We start from the raw sequence: 19,077 nt of genomic DNA on the forward strand, positions 1-19,077 counted from the left end.
CTCCATCAGCAAATAAATAAGAAACCGGCCCAGACAAGCCTAGCTTAGCTGGAATGCTAATGCAGCCTGTAGCATTGCGGTCTTCTCTCCGGAGCTCATGGTTACCACACGCTGCACATTTCTACCCCCCTCCCCACTCCAATCTGCCGCCCCCGAATCAGCTCCTTAGCTAATATTCTCGCCCTCGTTTGCTGGCTCAGGTGTGTCAGAGCCAGGAAAACACAGAATCACGCTGAGCAGGGCGTCTGAGACAGGAATTACACACACCCCTGCTACGGAAGAGTGTGCACTACTTTGCTAACGCTACACAACCACGTCCCTGAGGTCCTCGCTGTATTTACAACCAATTCCCTATGAGTGACTCATCAGGGAACACCCAGGAACACTGGGAACGTCTGGGTGGAAATATTAAAATATCATAATGTCTTTTCTGATCGCTGTGATGCACAGCAAACAAATCATTAGGTCATTCATTTGTTCATTTGTTCATCCATTCATTCATTCGTTTGTTTGCTAGTTCATTCAGGAGTCCAGTGAGGGTGTGAATCATTCATTCATCCATTCATTCTCTCTGGAGAGTAGTGAGGGAATCAGTCACTCGTTTCATTTACTAAACCGGTTCAGTGGTGTTCACACACGCAACTTGAATTTGGTTCAAATGTGTTTAATCTGAACACATTATGGATTTCAGGTGTCTCTTTTTTCAGTGTTCACCCTCAGTACACACATTCACACCTGCATAGTTACTATGGCAACCAACATATTTACTACAGTCTGAACACACAAACCAGGCTTGGTCACACAAACAGGCTTGGTAACAAAAAATCAGATTTAAAACCAAATCCATTTCACCCTGCAGTGTGAACAAAGCATTAATGATTCATTCATTCATTTATTCAGTCTGTCAGTTAGTTATTCAGTCATTCATCCATCCATAATCCATCCATACATTCGACTATTTATTCAGGTAGGCAGGCGTTCATGTAGTCATTGTTTCATTTATCCATTCATTAATTCATTCAAACATCCAATTAGTCATTGTTTTATTAATGCCTTCATTCAGTGAGTCATTCATTCATTAATGCACTCAATAATTCATTGTTTCATTTATTCAGTCATCCAGTCAGTCATTTATTCATTCTGTCAATTTCTCTTTGATAAATGTATTCACTCCCTCAATCCTTCAGGCATTCAGCCCGTCACCCAGTGAGTCATTGTTTCACTGAGTCATTCACCCATTCTGACAGATAATGAGATATTAATTAACATGATTAGTATTCTTTCTTTCAGTTAATCAACAATGTTCAGAGAGCCCAGGTTTTGTTAAATAACGGTAAACAACATGCGTCGTTCGGGGGTGGGGTGGATGGGTAAATAAAGACGATTTCAGCTGTTTTTTAAGTGTTTTATTGAAATGTTGAACAGACCCAGATTCCAGTGAGTTACACAGAGCTGTGGGACACTGAGGACACCTCCGAGAGGACGCGCTGTTTCTGGGGCGTCTCCAGATTTATAAACGGTTTGTGGGTCAGCAGTTTCAGGCTCCAGAAAAACGCAGCCACCTCCAAAACGTCTGCTCAGGAGAAATGGTCTCCGTTAGGAATTCCTGTGGTGGCAGAATATTTACTATTAACTCTGGATCTCAGTCGCTTCAAAGCGCTCCAATATCCATCTACTCACTTCACAGCTATGGGCGAAATTTTAATTAAATTTCAATTAAAATAAAAGATAATAAAGTGCACTTGATTCAGAAAAATGTGACCCAGTTTGCTCCCATTCAGTCTGCGTAAGGAATATCTCCAGATAGGGTCCAGCAGAGCAGAGCTGCAGCAGAGCTCTGAGGGAGGAGCTGGTATCAGCGTGGGTGAGGTTTATTTCACAGTTTACAGAGTTTCACAACCTCACCCATCAGCCATTACTTTAGAAACACTTAACTACTACAGTGTAGTGCCCCCAGGGTTCTGCCAAAACAGCTCTGACCCGTGGATAACCTTCAATGATGAGGACTCCACAAATCCTCTGAAGACGCTCTGTGGCCTCTGGCACAAAGACCTCAGCAGCAGATCCTTTATGTCAAGAAAGCTGCAAGATGGAGGTGCATGTGGGCTCTCCGTGGATCAGACCCCTCCCTGGATCACCACCTTAACGTGGTGGAGAGGTTTGCGTGCCTGCGTGAGACCCCTGGTAGGGTCTCCCAAGGCAAATTTGTCCTAGGTGATGGGCCAGACACAGAGTGATCCATAAAGACCCAGAAGAAAAGAACAGCAGAGACACAGCTTCCCTCGCCAGGACTAGGCTTACTCAAGTGGAAGAGTTTAAATACCTCTGGGTCTTGTTCACGAGTGGGGGGAAAGATGGAGCGTGAGATTGACAGGCGGATCGGTGCAGCAGTAATGCGGGCTCTGTACCGGTCCGTTGTGGTGAAGAGAGAGCAGCAGAAAAGCAAAGCTCTCAATTTACCGTTCGATCTATGTCCCAACCCTCACCTATGGTCACGAGCTTTGGGTAATGACCGAAAGAACGAGATCGCGGGTACAAGCGGCTGAAATGAGTTTTCTCCGCAGGATGTCTGGACTCTCCCTTAGAGACAGGGTTAGGAGCTCGGACATCCGGGAGAGACTCGGAGTGGAGCCGCTGCTCCTCCACGTCAAGAGGAGCCAGTTGAGGTGGTTCGGGCGTCTGGTCCAGATGCCTCTTGGACACCTTCCTGTTGAGGTGATTGGGGTGTGTCCAACAGGGAGGAGGCCCTGGGGAAGACCCAGAACATGCTGGAGAGACTACATGCCTCGAGTGGCCTGGGAACACCTCTGTACCCCTGCGGAGGAGCTGGAAGAAGTGGCTGGGGAGAGGGAGGTATTTTAGTTCAGTAATGTGATCTCAGTGCATGTTTAAACACCCAAACGTAATCAGGGAGTGGAGTGTGCCTCCGTGGGCTGCTGTTGGGAAGAATTTCCTGTGATGTGTTAATACCACCCCAAAATTATACTGATTCTGGTGCTATACTCCTAATCCGCCACACAAGACTTTTCGCTGTTTCCGGGTCCAACCGCCCCTTAGGTCTCTAGTCATACATTCATAAGACATGTGTTTACTGTTTGATCAAAGCTTAATGTCTCAATCAGTTCCGTGATCTCAGTTCAGGAGTCCAGAAAAAAGGAATAAATTAAATGTAAACAGAAGCAAACGTGTCTCTGGCAGCATTATCTGCACAGTCGCAGCTCATTCTGATCTGTGTGAGCTACCAGGTGACTGACTGTGCTGCTGTGTCTCTGGGAGCAGAGGGAGATGTGTCTCTGTCTCACGGTCAGTCCTGGTGTTCTAATGAGTTGTGCTACCAGTGCTTATCTTCTATAAGAAGCAGCTGAGGTTTTTACAGAAAGTTGCTAGATTTGGTGTTAGTCTGTTTTTGTTTTTCTTTAAATAACTCAACAGAAACTGTCTGAAAAGTCATTAAATCTAGCAGCAAAGTCACTGAGTTGCCCACACCGAGCACATCTCACAAGGTCAATACGTCATGACTGAACCAGCGTCAGTGTTTATGCGTCAGTGTTTAACTATTATCTGATTTCTGAAGCGCACAATAATAAACACGTTATTCATATTATTTAAAAATAAATCTGCTTTTGTGCAGTTATCAGATTATTACGTGTATGTAACTCTCTCCCTGGGGCCTTATTCACTATTCACTACATTAGTGCACTATTTTGGGGTTCCACCATGTCGTAGTAGTGTCCAGACACACACTGGATACTTTTCACAATGCATCACAAGATGTAGTGTACAACCCGTGTAAACCAGCAGATAGCAGATTACCCATAATCCATTGCATTGTTTGGTAAAAACCCAGATGAAGTAGTGTCCGAAATTCACTACCGCCATGAGTTCAGTCTGAGTTAATAGTGAATATATAGGGAATAGAGCACAGTTTCGGACTCAGCCAGTGTTTGCATTCTTGCGTGAAATCACACGTCACGGTGGAGGTGGGTCCACAACCGTCAGTCGTAGCCACAGAAGCGCTGTGTGAGATGCTGGGTGTCCTGTGATCTGAAAAGGAAATTTAGAAGAAGGAAAAATAAAAGTGTACCTGATCCTGAGTGTCATGATTAGGACAGTGTGGGTTCTCCGTTCTTCAAAGTGAACCTGGGGGAATGGGATAACGTCAAGAACCTCACAGCAGCAGCAGCAGCAGGGTCTCTCGGTCTCTTCTCCATATTTACAGATGTGCTCCAGAGGGCGCTCTGTTCTTCTACTGCTCAGTGTCACGGACGAGCTGAAATAACTGACGTGCTGGATTTTCCTCCAGGGTGTGGTGGGGCGTCCCAGATGTCACATCGCTGCTGCTCTTTGTCGAACTACGCGTCCCGTTCCTGTTTCCTGACCTTGGACATTTGTGGGTCACGACAAAATCATGTCAATACCAAGCTAAATTTGTATATTCTGATCCCAGCAAGCTGAATAAGGGCCAGTGTGCTTTCTGGTGTCTGTGCATGTGAAGGGGAGTCAGCATTTAGCCCGACCCACAGGTTCAATTTTTGTGACATCACAAAACCAGTTAATTGAACTGAATTCGCTGGTCTTTAATTAATGCAGTATTTATGAAATGAGTTACAGAAAAATCGACTCATTGTGTCCCTCTGCCTCTACCTGTCTGCTTCTATTCATCTGTAGAGGGGAAGCCCCCCACCTTCACTTGAACACGGACCCTCACACACACACACACTGCTCTGCAAGTGACTGAGATTAGATGTTGAGTGAAGACAATTTACAGACAAGCACGTCCCAACATTTCAATCATCTACAGCAACACACACACACACACACTGACACCTCCTACTCTGCAGAATTGAACTGGTCTGGATTTGCCTGTTCTCTCTCTCTGTGTAAATCACTGGATTCATTTGAGATGCTGTCATCATCTTTTCAAGCTTTCTATCTCTTTCTCTTCCATTTCTTTTTCTGTACATCTACTTTTCTTTCTTTTCCTTGTCGCCCTCTCTTCTGTTCCTGTCTGTAAGTATTTTTCTTTTCTGTTCTTTATTCTCTTCAATCATCCTCTCATTTTATTTCTCTACGTCTCTCTCCCTATTTTTTTTTCTTTTCTTTTGTTTTTTCCCTTTTCTCATGGTCTGTCTTTTCCTTTACCTTTTTGTCGGTTCCAGTTTTTCTGTCTCTCTGTCCCTCTTCTAATATTTCTCTTCACCCTTCTTACTACTTTTGTCTTTCTCTCTTTTCTCCTCTTCTAATGGTCACTCCTTCACCCATTCCTTCCTTTGGTTAGAGACTGGGCTTGGTACCGGAGGTCTGTGGTTCGATCCCCAGCACCAGGGGGAACATCCACGGCTGAAGTGCCCTTGAGCAAGGCACTGAACCCCCAAACGCTCCCTGGGGAAGGGTGTGTGCTCACTGCCCCTAGTGCAGTAGTGTGTGTGTGTTCACTGCCCCTAGTGCAGTAGTGTGTGTGTGTGTGTGTGTTCACTGCCCCTAGTGCAGTAGTGTGTGTGTGTGTTCACTGCCCCTAGTGCAGTAGTGTGTGTGTGTTCACTGCCCCTAGTGCAGTAGTGTGTGTGTGTTCACTGCCCCTAGTGCAGTAGTGTGTGTGTGTTCACTGCCCCTAGTGCAGTAGTGTGTGTGTGTGTGTGTGTGTTCACTGCCCCTAGTGCAGTAGTGTGTGTGTGTGTGTGTTCACTGCCCCTAGTGCAGTAGTGTGTGTGTGTGTGTTCACTGCCACAGATGGATTAAATGTAGAAGACCCCCCCCCCCACCATTTCCTTTCGCTCTATTTTCTCACTCTCACAATTTGATTTCCATTTTCTCTCCCTCTCTCTACGTGTAGTTACACTCTCTTTAGTTCAGTTAATCACTGTGTGATCTTTACTTCTAAACTCCGGCACTGTATTTAATCTTAACACTTTCATATAGAGTTTAAACTTTTTTTTTTTAAAAAATTCACTCAAGACACTGAATAATCTTTTTTTTAACGGTTTAATTCAAGTATCAGCAGCGACTGAGGACAGCCTCGACTCGTCCACATCATTCACACGTTTCGGTTATAGATTTATTCATGAATTTCACATTTTACACTCTGCAGTAAAACCACTCAAAGCAGACGCAGCAGAGGAGCTGGACACTGAACACATTTACACTCATTTAAATACAACACGGTTAAAGAACCTAAGACCATCTTTATAGATTTATACTGATAGAGTTATAGATAAACAGATTTATTAATAAATTCCAGTTAATTCTCTATGTGAACACCACTCGGCCACAAGATTAAAACCAGGCGCTGATCTGGTTCCAGTGAACGGTCAGTGGATTATTCTTCACCGAGCAGTGGTTTTAATCTTGTGGATGATTGATGTTGGTATCAAAAAATATCCCACAATAACACAACATTAATGGAATCCAAGGAATGTTAATGACGTTTGATCTGGATTTGAGACGATATAAAAATAATCAACACGTAAAATAGAGTAATCCCTCCTTCCCTCAAAAATGAGTCCCGATTCCCTCCAAGAATTCAGGGTTCGATCGTAACAGGGGTTCTCAGTGAGCTGGATCACTCACAGGTAAACCACAGCTTTTCTAACCACATCTGGACCTGCTGCATTTGGAGAACATGGTGGATTAGCACAAACAAACAAACAAACAAACAACAAATAAACAAACATTTCAGCAATGCTTTGGTTAAAACTTTCTCCTACTTTTACCTCAAAAATAGAGACGTACAAAAGGAAAAAGCTGGAGCTCCTCTTCTACAGGAAAAGCCTGATCTTAAGCTTAAATGATCTGTCTAACTCCTCACCTGCTAACAATAAAACAGCTGTAGATCCCAACTTAATAACAACAATCCAATAACGTAAAACCAGGCAAAAATAAAATAGTATTTCCTCTTGATTCCCACAAATAAAACCCACAAATATAATGAGGTCAGTCAGTCGTGATGTAGGTCAAACTCAAAGAGCGAGATAAAGAACATTACTACAGTCTCAGCGAGGACACCATATTAAAGGTGTATTACGTGTAGAAATACGTTTCAAAGGGTTTCTTTGTGTAAAATTCCCCAGCTCTGTTTCATTTTATGGAAAAACAAAAATTAAGCTAAAAATGACATATTAATGCGATATGTTCACGATTGCTAACAAGGATCGCTATCTCCTTCTGTAACTGGTCTAAACCCACACTCACACGGACTTTTGGACACAGTATTGTCCCCAAGAACAGAACAAACTCATCACAGTCTTCTGCAGCTTTTTCCTGATGGAGCTCAGAACCAATTTTATTGGTTATTTTTTTGTTGAATAAAGTGATAATTGTCATTTTTAATACGACACACATTCACCGCAAAATAACAACAGAGCGGGAGAATGTTTATAATTTTAATTACAATTATATCTTACACAATAAAACACTCTAAAATGTATTTGTTCACCTCACATCACTGAACTTTTTTCTGTCTGGAGTTCCACAGCCTCCTCGTGTTGTTTTTTTTTTTTTTCCATTCTCATTCTTTCTGACTCAGTCATCTATCCTTTTCAGAAACGTCCAATCAGAGGAATCCAGGAGAGCACCACAGGCTCAGACAGGAGGCCCCCTCCTCCCCTCATCACAGTCTTCACACGCTTCTGTTGGCTGATGTGACAGATCTGGGCAGCTGGTGTTCTCCTCCGGTGTGTTGAGCTGTCCTGGGAGCAGTGACGAATTCAGGAAAAATGTGTGTGTACAAAACAAACAAAACCCTTGACTCTTCTTTTTTGTCCTCGGTTCCCACTGACCCCTCTCCAGAGGTAAAGGACCACTGATAATTCAAGTGTCACCTAATGACCTCCAGATGACACTGAGATATGGCGTTCAAACAAGCTCAAAATGTCTGAGAAGCAGAGAGCAGAAGCCGTAACTGAGAGACCAGTCTCTGTAGATTAGAGCACTGTTGTTAAGTTAATGAGCTTTAAAAAGGGCTTAGAAACATTTCTACATTCGACGTTCCTAATCAGTCAGGTTTCTCTTTTCATTAACTCTTCTGAGCTCAGGACTTTTGTCTCTCGGAGGAAAGAGGTGGCAGTAAATGCTAGAATGTCTCTAAATATAAACAAAGCTTGTATTAAATTTAAGACCAGAGCTGTTTAGGATTAAAAGGTGTACGTTTACTAATCCAGTTTCTATTAATATTAATGATAATATCAACAGTAAACACAGGATCCACGGCTTTCCACACAAACAACAGTCTGGTCCTGTGCTGAACTCACGGGGGACATAAACTAAATCTGTGGGTGGGGTTTATTACATCTGTGTGTCAATCACTTTTTCAGTAGCCAATGATTAACCAGATCCCGCCCTCAAAAAACTCAGGGTCTAAACTCAAGAGAGCAGCTGTGGGTTCTAAAAACAAGAGAAAGACAATATCTCATTTATCTTTAAAAATTCATAAACTCACCCACATCGACACCTGTCAACAGTTCACACACTCACACACACACAGACATGAACAGTTCATACACTCACCCAGTCACTCACTCACACACACACACACACACACAAACACACACACACAGACGTGAACAGTTCATACACTCACCCAGTCACTCACTCGCACGCACCCAGTCACACACACACGTGCACACACACACACACTCACCCAGTCACACACGCGCATACACGCACACGCACGCACACACGCACACACACGCACCTGTGGACGGTTTAACTTTGCCTATCCACCTATCAACATGGGTTTGGACTGTGGGAAGAAATCAGAACATCCGGAGGAAACCCTCACAGACACAGGGAGAACACAAAATACCAAACTAATGATTAAAAACAGGAATATTCCAGGTACCCATCTGTTCTTAAAGAAGTCATGGCATAAAGAACCATGCTCTGGTCATGGATTCTGCTTTTTTGGTTCTAGGTTTTCTGACTTTATTTGAACGCCATGCGTTCTCCACTTTAACATCATTCACAAACATCTGAAAACACTTCAGTGGCCGAACGGTTCCCGTGGACTTGGTCACAGGAGGTGATCCCTTTATAACCAGAGATACTCTGAAGAAGAATGACCCCATAATTAATTAACTTCAATTAAATCTTCAGTAACGTCCACCACACAGCGTCCAGTAACCAATCAGCGCTAAAGAAACAGCTGAACACCTGACTGAGGCAGCTGCCCAACATCTGGAGAGCTCTGGAGAGAGAGAGAGAGAGAGAGAGAGAGAGAGAGAGAGAGAGAGAAAAAGAGAGAGAGACAGACTAGTCCCTTTTTAAATCCAAGTTCTCACTATAGATGACTGATGGTCAGGACGGGTTCTAATGGGTTCTTGCTGGTTCTGCTGGATGTTCCACAGTGCTCCAGCACAGGATTAGCCAAGGAGATGCTAAGCTACATGTTTATTAATAGCAATAATAATAATATTAATACTCTCAGAGGTACAGGTTCTCAGCATGTTTGGGGTTCTCCTGGAGTTCAGACATCTAGGTTCTGCAGGTTCATCCTTAATTTTCATTTAACGAGCAGCTAGTTCTGACAGATGTTCCTAACATCCCAAGTAGATATATCCCTTCATTCTGGTATGATTGTGGACGTTCTATAGATGTTTTGTAGATGTTCTACAGATGCTCTCAGAAATTCTGGAGCTTAGGGATGTCCTGAAGATGCTTTCAGGCGTTCTGTAGATGTTCTCAAAAACCCTGGATTCCTGGGATGTTCTGTTGATGTTACTCAGATGTTCTCGGAAGAACTGGAGTTCAGGGACATTGCGCAGATGTTCTGATGATGTTCTGCAAATGTTATGCTGAAGTCCTGTAGATGTTCGATAAACATTTCGTCGATGTCCTGCAGATAATCTGTAGATGTTCTAAGATGACCTGTGGTTCTAGGATGTCCTGTATATGTACCGTAGACATTCTGCAGATGTTCAGAGGGATATTCAGGATCACTGAAGATTTTTGGAGATATCCTCTGGTTCTGAAAGAACTCAATGTACCGTTAGAGGTTCAGTAAATGTTCTGTTGATTTTTCCACAGACAGCTTCAGAAACCCTGGAGTTCTGGGATGTTCTTGTAGAGGTCCAGAGAGTCCGGGTTGGAGAAAGCGCCACGGTGAGACACTTCTTTACCTGCGATCACCTGCTTCACTGCCACCTCCACCTTCTTACCACTGATAGTGTACTGAAACACACACACACACACACACACACACACACACACAGTTTACACTTAATATTGGCACTTTTCAACTGCATGGTCCCTGCTCTACTGTAAACATTTTTCCTCCTCCACCAGGTGAATCGGGTCCTGGTTCTGGAAGCGGGTTCTTGTTTAGTGGCTGTTCTCTCGTGGTTCAGAGCGAGTCGAGTAGGGACTAAACCGTGGCGTGTAAACCTTGCAGAGCGCTGATTGTCCAGAGAGAGTCGTCACTCTACGCCACGCATCGCAGACGACCAGCACCAACTCTCCATCTGTAAAATCTCCAGCTGCAGCAGAGATCACGTTTGTTTTTATCCGACTCACGACGGCAGCTCGTAAAATGACGCCGTGGTCTTTTGAAGAGGTTCAAACGCTCCTTGGATCAGTGGCCGACGAAAAAATCCAGCGAGAGCTGGACGCTGCAACAAGGAAGGAACAAACTCTACTGATCTGTCTGAACTGATGACGGAGCTGTGTTCAGTCCCAAACAACAACAACACGCCAATACACCATGAGTAAACACCGCTTAACGTTACCGCCGCCGTTGTTGTGGTTTCCAAAGACCACTGTTCCCCTTAGAGACGGGGTTAGAGACGACACCGGGTACATTTCTCAGTGATAGTGTAAAATGAACCAGTGACCAAACACAGTAGAGTAGTAATTATTGTCTGTAGCAGCAGTGTCAGGGCAGAGGTGTGTGTGTGTGTGTGTGTGTGTGTGTGTGTGTGTGTGTGTGTGTTTACCGGTATATCTCTGGTCTGTAGTATCATTGCGGGGACGTGCCGTGCTGAGAGACCAGCTCTGATGGAGGAGCGGATTTTTGTGACCAATTCGGAGGTGAACGCTTTGCCTGGCACCATCTTCAAAAACAGAATCACACGCTCCTCTCCGTCTGAGTTATACTGAGGAACACACACACTGTCTGACACCTCCTCAAACGCCTCCACTGTGGGGAGAACACACACACACACAAACACACGCGCACACACACACACACACACACACACACACACCCACACACAATAACTCAGTCAGGAGAATAGACCCCTGTGTGATTAACATGTCCACCACCAAGCAAAGGTCTACAGTAATAATAACATGAACATAATAAAGGACACAGAGAGGAAGGAAGAAAGAAAAGAAGGATGAAAGGCTGAAAGGAAGGGAGGAGCGGAAGCTAAGGATGAAAAAGAAAAAGTGTAGAAAAATGAAAGAAAAGAAGTATTTCACTGAAAAAGGATGGAGTGAAAGGGTAGAAATAGAAATGTAGAAAGAATAATTAAAAAGCAAATGAAATAAAGGCTGAAAATGAGAAGAAATAAAAAATAATGAAAACAAAAGCAGAGACAGACTCAAAGAATGAAAGAAAGTAACATTAAAGAGGAAAGATCAAGTGGAATACAACAGATTAAAAGAAGTAAAAAAAAATAAGAAAATGAAGCAGGAAAAAATAAAGGACAAAAAAAAGATGATGGAAGAGAGAAAAATAAAAAAGCAAGACAGGAACAATTAAGTTAAATATAAATAAGGAAGGTTTTTTTCTGTAAAACGAAGGTTTCCTACCAATGTTGTAAATCTCTGAACTTCCAAAGCGAACTCCGTTTGGATTCAACGTCCCATCGCTGCCGAAAACACGAGAGAAGCTTAAAAGTCATTATTCTATAATTTTACTTGTTAGCATTTCCATCCACTTCTGTCATAAAAAGAACCTACTGGACCATTCCCAGTGCAGCAATGACACTGAGGGGTTTAAAAACTCCAGCAGCACTGCTGTGTCTGATCCACTCTACACCAGCACAACACACACTAACACACCACCACCACGTCAGTGTCACTGCAGCGCTGAGAATGATCCACCACCACATCACACCTGCTCTGTGGGGGTCCTGAGCACTGAGGAACAGGGGGAGAGGGGGGTAATGAAGTATGCAGAGCATCAGATGGACAACAGTCTGTAACAGTAGAACTACAAAGTGCTCCTGTGTGGTCAGTGAGAGAGTGGACAGTGAGAGTAGAAACAAGGAGGTGATTTTAAAGTTACGGCTGGTAGGTGTAAGCAAAGGCCGTTTACTGGAGTCATTCTCTCCCTCGTCTCCACAGTGGAACACAGTTCTGTTTCTTAATGAAACGTCTGTGACCTGCTTTGGTCCAAATCCCCCGAGCCCCACAGCAGTGTTCTCCCCCTGTGTAAACAACCCTGTTCAGAACGCCCGCTTTCAGCACCTGTTCCTTTAAATGATAATGAGCCGCTCGCTGTTCACCCCGACCCCGAGCGCACAGCAGTGAGGAGCGAGGAGCAGAAGCTCTGGTTTTTAGCCGTTTTCACTCTGTTCTCTTTCTTCTCCGTTTTTACTCAGTGCTCTTATTTCTCCGCGCTCGTTGTGTCTGTTTTGCTGAGTTTAACCTCGTCTTTGTGCTCTCACATAAACACGGGTCCAGCGCTGTGATTGGACAGACTCAGACGAGGGGGCGGGGTCATTCTAAAGTCTCTGCACTGGACGTCAGAAGCAAAGCAGAATGTTTTCCAGCAGTGCACAGAAAACTGAGGGGGTCTTGTTTCACAGTGTGGGGGTTGATGGGGCTGAACACTGAACAAAGGAATTCAACTTTTGTTACGTTTAAAGTATGGTTTGTCAATATTAAGTGTGTGATGTTCTATAAACCCAGTAAAGATGGAGGATTAATAAAAATCTGAGCAGGCTTTTACTCTAGAATCACCTTCTCCCCAGCATCACGATGCCTCCAGTCTTGGGGTTGATCTTGCAGTAATCTCCATGAGCCCACACACCTGACACACACACACACACACACACGGATTGAGAGAGATGAACAGAGGAAGGTAAAGAAATGAGAGAAAAGCTCAGCACAGATTTACGTTACACAGCCAGTGCACTGCGAGTGTGGAAAACATCCACATTCAACTATATCCAAGTAAACCACGCACTCGTCCAGGGCCTCTCCTGAAATGAAGGGCACTAACGGCTCCTACTCTTCTGGGATGGGCTTACACTAGCATTGCTGTGGGGATTTGATGGCATGCAGCCTCAAAAATTATTGAGATCAGGTTCTGATGTTGAGGGACTAGTTCTGGATCTCAAACACCACTCCAGCTCGTCCCAAAGGTGTCACTATCACCATCAGATCTGCCCTGGTCACTATCACCATCAGTTCTGCCCTGGTCACTATCACCATCAGATCTGCCCTGGTCACTATCACCATCAGATCTGCCCTGGTCACTATCACCATCAGATCTGCCCTGGTCACTATCACCATCAGATCTGCCCTGGTCACTATCACCATCAGTTCTGCCTTGGTCACTATCACCATCAGTTCTGCCTTGGTCACTATCACCATCAGATCTGCCCTGGTCACTATCACCATCAGTTCTGCCCTGGTCACTATCACCATCAGATCTGCCCTGGTCACTATCACCATCAGATCTGCCCTGGAGACGACCACTCCAGCTCGTCCCAAAGGTGTTGCAAAGTGCACACAATTCTATTGCTCCACAATCCAGTGCTGTGGGACTTTAAACCCATTTGATGGGTATTTGGGCTCATGTGCAGCTGCTCCAGTCCATCCCACTTCAGCACACATTTCCTTTATTAATTAATCAGAAATTACGCCTACTTTACACACACGGGACCCGCTCTATGGAGCATGAACTGGCTCCTCAAGGTCGGTAAAGCCACCTGTTTCTTCATCTAATGTGAGAAGCAACTTATTGAAAAAATAATAATAAAACCAATGATCAATTGTCGTTGCTAAAAAATACTGTGGTTTTTGTTGACTGTAAAATGCTTTACTGGTCCTTTAAGCCCCACATAGTGGACTGAGAGTGTCCTTTAATGGAGATGTCTCCTCAGCTGCTAACAAAGGCTGGCACACTCCTTTTGTCCAGTTTCCGTTTTTGCGATCGTTTAATCAATGTGGAAGCTTTAGAAAAACTCTGGTCTCTGTCTGGGACGAGCCGCGGTGCTGACGAGGCGGATACAGAGACAAGGACAGATCATTTACGCTGTAAACCACTTGGAAAAGTCCTCTTTTCTCTCTCTGTTTCTGCAGGACTGGCTCCGTGACCCTCGGGGGCACATTAAACCTGGCTGAAGCCTTCGAAAAAAGAGCAGCTCAGTCATTTTCACCACCAAAAACAGCAAACAATAATCGTAGTCCCTGAACGAATCTTCATTTATGCTCCACAGAGGGGGTCTCCCACATGGGGGAACCCATGTTTTAAGCCTCAAGACGGTCCTCAAATCTGCGAACTCATTAATCCAGCTAAGTGAAACAGCCCCAGGCCACTAGGGGTCAGTATAACAGCTGTTTTCTAACATGAAGGAGAATCAGTGATGGCTCCTTTAAGGTTGTACAGTGGGGTGGACAAAATAACGGAAACAAAACCAAGCAATAACCCTGATGCCCTGTAGGCAGTAACAGCTTCTGCTCTTCTGGGAAGGGTTTACACTAGATGGTGGAACATTGCTGCAAGGGTTTGATGGTATTCAGCTACATAAACATCAGTGAGGGTCAGGGGCTGGGGTTGGTGATTAGCTCTGGATCACAATCACCACTCCAGCTCATCCCAAAGAACAAGATGGAGCTCCGTCACTCCAGAGAACACAGACCCACTGCTCCACAGCCAAAAGAGCAGGGGATCTATACCCCACGTGCAGCGGCTCCAGAGGGTCCCTTTAATATTGGCCAATCTATTTCAATAGAGATTATAAACCCTGTCCACCGTGGGCGCAGCTTAAAGCTGAATTCACAAAAGTAAGCTCTGAGGTGGGGGGTTCATACCTGTGAAGGTGGAGAAGTAGGCTTTGTGGTATTTGCTGCCGTTCTCATCGTTCCAGAAGTGCGTGGGCTGGCAGGGGATTGGCTTCAAACAAACCAGCTCTCCGCTCTCGCCCCACACCGGCTTCCCTGAGACAACACACACAAACATGGGCTGCTTCCCAAACCACAGTATATTTCCATATCCTGCAGACAGTCTTATTCAGAATTAAGATCATTTTTAACTTTGTAATTTTATTTTAATTTCACTTTTAATCATGCTCTGCTCACTATCACTATCAGATCTGTCCTGGTCACTATCAGATCTGCCCTGGTCACTATCACTATCAGATCTGCCCTGCTCAATATCACCATCAGATCTACCCTGCTCACTATCACTATCAGATCTGTCCTGGTCACTATCACCATCAGATCTACCCTGCTCACTATCATATCTGCCCTGGTCACTATCAGATCTGCCCTGCTCACTATCACCATCAGATCTGCCCTGCTCACTATCACTATCAGATCTGTCCTGGTCACTATCACATCTGCCCTGGTCACTATCACCATCAGATCTGCCCTGGTCACTATCACCATCAGATCTGCCCTGGTCACTATCAGATCTGCTCTGGTCACTATCACAATAAGATCTGCCCTGGTCACTATCAGATCTGTCCTGGTCACTATCATATCTGCCCTGCTCACTATCACTTTTAGATCTACCCTGCTCACTATCACTATCAGATCTGTCCTGGTCACTATCAGGTCTGCCCTGGTCACTATCACTATCAGATCTGTCCTGGTCATTATCACATCTGCCCTGGTCACTATCACCATCAGATCTGCCCTGGTCACTATCACCATCAGATCTGCCCTGGTCACTATCAGATCTGTCCTGGTCACTATCATATCTGCCCTGGTCACTATCAGATCTGCCCTGCTCACTATCAATTTTAGATCTACCCTGCTCACTATCACTATCAGATCTGTCCTGGTCACTATCAGGTCTGCTCTGGTCACTATCACTATCAGGTCTGCCCTGGTCACTATCACTATCAGATCTGTCCTGGTCACTATCACTATCAGATCTGTCCTGGTCACTATCACACCTGCCCTGGTCACTATCACCATCAGATCTGCCCTGGTCACTATCACCATCAGGTCTGCCCTGGTCACTATTAGATCTGCCCTGGTCACAGTCTTTATATAATCTGCTACCATTATAAATGTGGTGCAGTGATAAAATGTGGATAAAAGACTCTGCCACATGCCATGACGGCAAATGTAAATGTTTGTCCCTGAAAACACCAAATGACATAAGAATAAGAAGAACAGCATTTGTAACACACAGTTTACAGCCTCTAAACCTACAGCTTCTCATTTAAGGTGTAAATAAGGCCCTGTAAACGTAGACAAAGCTAGCATCAGGAACTAGGAAAACACCACATTAGTGGGTGGAGCCTCAATTTTATAAACATTGCTTAAGCCTTGAATAAAGGCTTGTTATAAAGCTACAGGCCAAATCTAACAAAAATCACATTAATTTAAACTCTGTTTTGTTTAAGTGCAATGTGTTGTGTTTAAAGCTGACCTTCAAGGTTCCAGGCCTCCACTGCCATTCCCAGATTTCTGGCCTGAATTTCTCCTCGATAAACAGGAACAGTGAAGTTCTGACCCATGAAACACGAGATGATGTCCGTCCCACCTGTGGAAAAAGAAAAAACAGAGTAAATAATACTTCTCTTAACATTATATTAAACAGGGGATTTACCCTAAGACAAAAGAAACTAAATGTTAATGCTTTAATATTCTCCTGTTATTAATGAGGGAACACAGTTCTGTTTCTGAGTGAAACGTCTGTGACCTGCTCTGGTCCAAACCCCACGAGCCCCACAGCAGTGTTCTCCCCCTGTGTAAACAGCCCTGTTCAGAACGCCTGCTTTCAGCACCTGTTCCTTTAAATGATAATGAGCCGCTCACTGTTCACCCTGACCCCGAGCGCACAGCAGTGAGGAGCGAGGAGCAGAAGCTCTGGTTTTTAGCTGTTTTCACTCTGTTCTCTTTCTTCTCCGTTTTTACTCAGTGCTCTTATTTCTCCGCGCTTGTTGTGTCTGTTTTGCTGCGTTTAACTTCATCTTTGTACTCTCACATAAACATGGGTCCAGCGCTGTGATTGGACAGACTCAGACGAGGGGGCGGGGCAAAGCAGAATCAGAATGACTCGATTTAACCCATGTTTTCTGTCAGGGGGTCGACGGGGCTCCATCCACTTTCCTTTCTCCATCCACTCCATCCTCTATCCTTTGGGATGAGTCGGTGTGTGTTCCAGAACTGATCACCAGCCCCTGACGCTCACTGATGTTTATGTGACAGAATGCCATCAAATCCTCCCATCAATGTTCCGGCACCTACTTTAAAGTCCAGCAGTAAAAGAGGAGCATGATCAATGCCTTAATTTCAGGAGAAACATCTTTCGATAAACTGTCGAAACTATCGTTTCAAGATGAAAAAACCAGTGATGTGTTTATTGGGTTTTAATTGAGATTTAGTCGAGACTTCAAACACACTTTTAATTAGTCTTCTGCCTCTGTGTAAAACACGATAATAAACTGAAATAAAGTCGTTTCTTTCCGTTTCCTCAGGGGGGCAATCCAGAGGAGTCTGAACAACTTGTGAAAAAATCAAAAATTCGATTAAAATAATTAAAAATACATAAAACCTCTTTCATTTCCCATAAATCTGAAAGAGTAAATACAGTGAACTTATGAATACATACATTCCCCATCCATCTATCTGTTCACCAATCCCTCCCTCCCTCTCTCTCTCTTCGTACTAATTCCTCCCAGGATCTTTGGGGAGGATTAATTGGCTCCGTGGGTAAAAAGCCATTTTGTTCCTGACTTTACGATTTCTTCACTTCTTTTTGTTGTTTTTTGTTTTGTGGTTTTTTTTTTCTGGCGGTTGCATTTGTCCCGTAGTCATCATCTGTTTTCCTGCCCTTTTTTTATCCCCTACTTCACGCTCTTTAGATGTCGCTGGGTTCTGTTGACATTTCTGACACCTGGTTCTGTGATTTCCCGCTCTAATGAATATTCTGGGTTTCGGTGAGGAAAACACTTTGAACATCCTCCTCCCACCTCTTCCTTTAGGTCTGAGAGTCGGAGGAAGGGAAAGGAATGTATGAGATGTATACGAGAGAGATAGAGAGAGAGGGGAAAAGGAGTAAAAGAAACAAATGAATGAGAGAGACAGAAAATGTGTGGAAATTAACAAAGAGAGAGAAAAAATGGGCATCAGAGAAAATGAAATGTGAGCGAGAGAAAGAGAAAATGAAAAAAAATTCAGAATTAAAGATTAGAGAAAACATTAAGCAGAAAGAAATGATAAAAGAGAGAGAGAATGAAAGAGGGAAGCAGAGAGAGAAAGAAAGAGGAAAAAAGGAAAATAGCAGAGAGAAAGAAAATGACTGAAAGGCAAAAGAGGAAATGTGGAAGTGGAAAAAGGCTGACAGAGAAAGAATGTGTGTGTGTGTGTGTGTGTGCATTTGTAGCAGATGGTGAGAGTGTGGGGTGTGTGAGCTGCAGGTGAGTGCAGCAGGCTGAAAGTGTTAAGGTTTCCTGCAGGTAGCGTTTCAGGATGAGTCTGGTCGGCACGGTAACGGATGCGGGAGGAGTCTGGTTGGCACGGTAACAGTCGGGAGGAAGTGGTTGCTGCATATGCTCCGCTCGACCCTAGAGGTCAAGGTCAAACCGGGCTTAAACCCAGGGGAAGAGGACTGATAGTAATCCATTCTCTCTCTCCACCTCTCCCAACCAAAGGCTATCTCGGTCGCCCACTACAGTGACACTATGGTATTTGCTAATCTCTCTCTCTCTGATACTGTGGAATGTAGAGAATATTTTCTAATTCTCTCTCACATTTCCACCCACTCTTTCTCTCTCTCTATCTCTATATCTGTCTCATTCTTTCTCCCTGTCTCTCCACACACCTGTCTGTCTCTTTCTCTCCCTCTCTCTAACAGTCTAGAAAACTGTAGAATATACACAATATTCTCTCTCTCTCTCTCTCTCTCTCTCTGGGTTAAAAGGTTATCTTGGTCGCCCACTGGCCAGACCCTGA

The 19,077-nt window shown here is 44.3% G+C and overlaps 1 protein-coding gene across 1 annotated transcript in view; it reads right to left on the reverse strand.

Moving 5' to 3' along the window:
- Positions 1-5,997: 5,997 nt before the first annotated feature.
- Positions 5,998-19,077, reverse strand: part of LOC136678423 (acetoacetyl-CoA synthetase-like) — a 63,359-nt gene continuing 50,279 nt past the window's right edge. Inside the window, exons 15-20 of the mRNA XM_066656478.1 lie at positions 16,550-16,663; positions 14,980-15,105; positions 12,901-12,970; positions 11,746-11,804; positions 10,926-11,128; positions 5,998-10,164 (exon numbers count right to left, since the gene is read on the reverse strand). Of these exons, the coding sequence (XP_066512575.1) occupies positions 10,027-10,164; positions 10,926-11,128; positions 11,746-11,804; positions 12,901-12,970; positions 14,980-15,105; positions 16,550-16,663 (710 nt within the window). The 3' untranslated portion in view covers positions 5,998-10,026. The remainder of the gene's footprint in view (positions 10,165-10,925; positions 11,129-11,745; positions 11,805-12,900; positions 12,971-14,979; positions 15,106-16,549; positions 16,664-19,077) is intronic.

Source organism: Hoplias malabaricus, chromosome Y (genome assembly GCF_029633855.1).
Source record: "Hoplias malabaricus isolate fHopMal1 chromosome Y, fHopMal1.hap1, whole genome shotgun sequence".
Classification (NCBI taxonomy): Eukaryota; Metazoa; Chordata; class Actinopteri; order Characiformes; family Erythrinidae; genus Hoplias; species Hoplias malabaricus.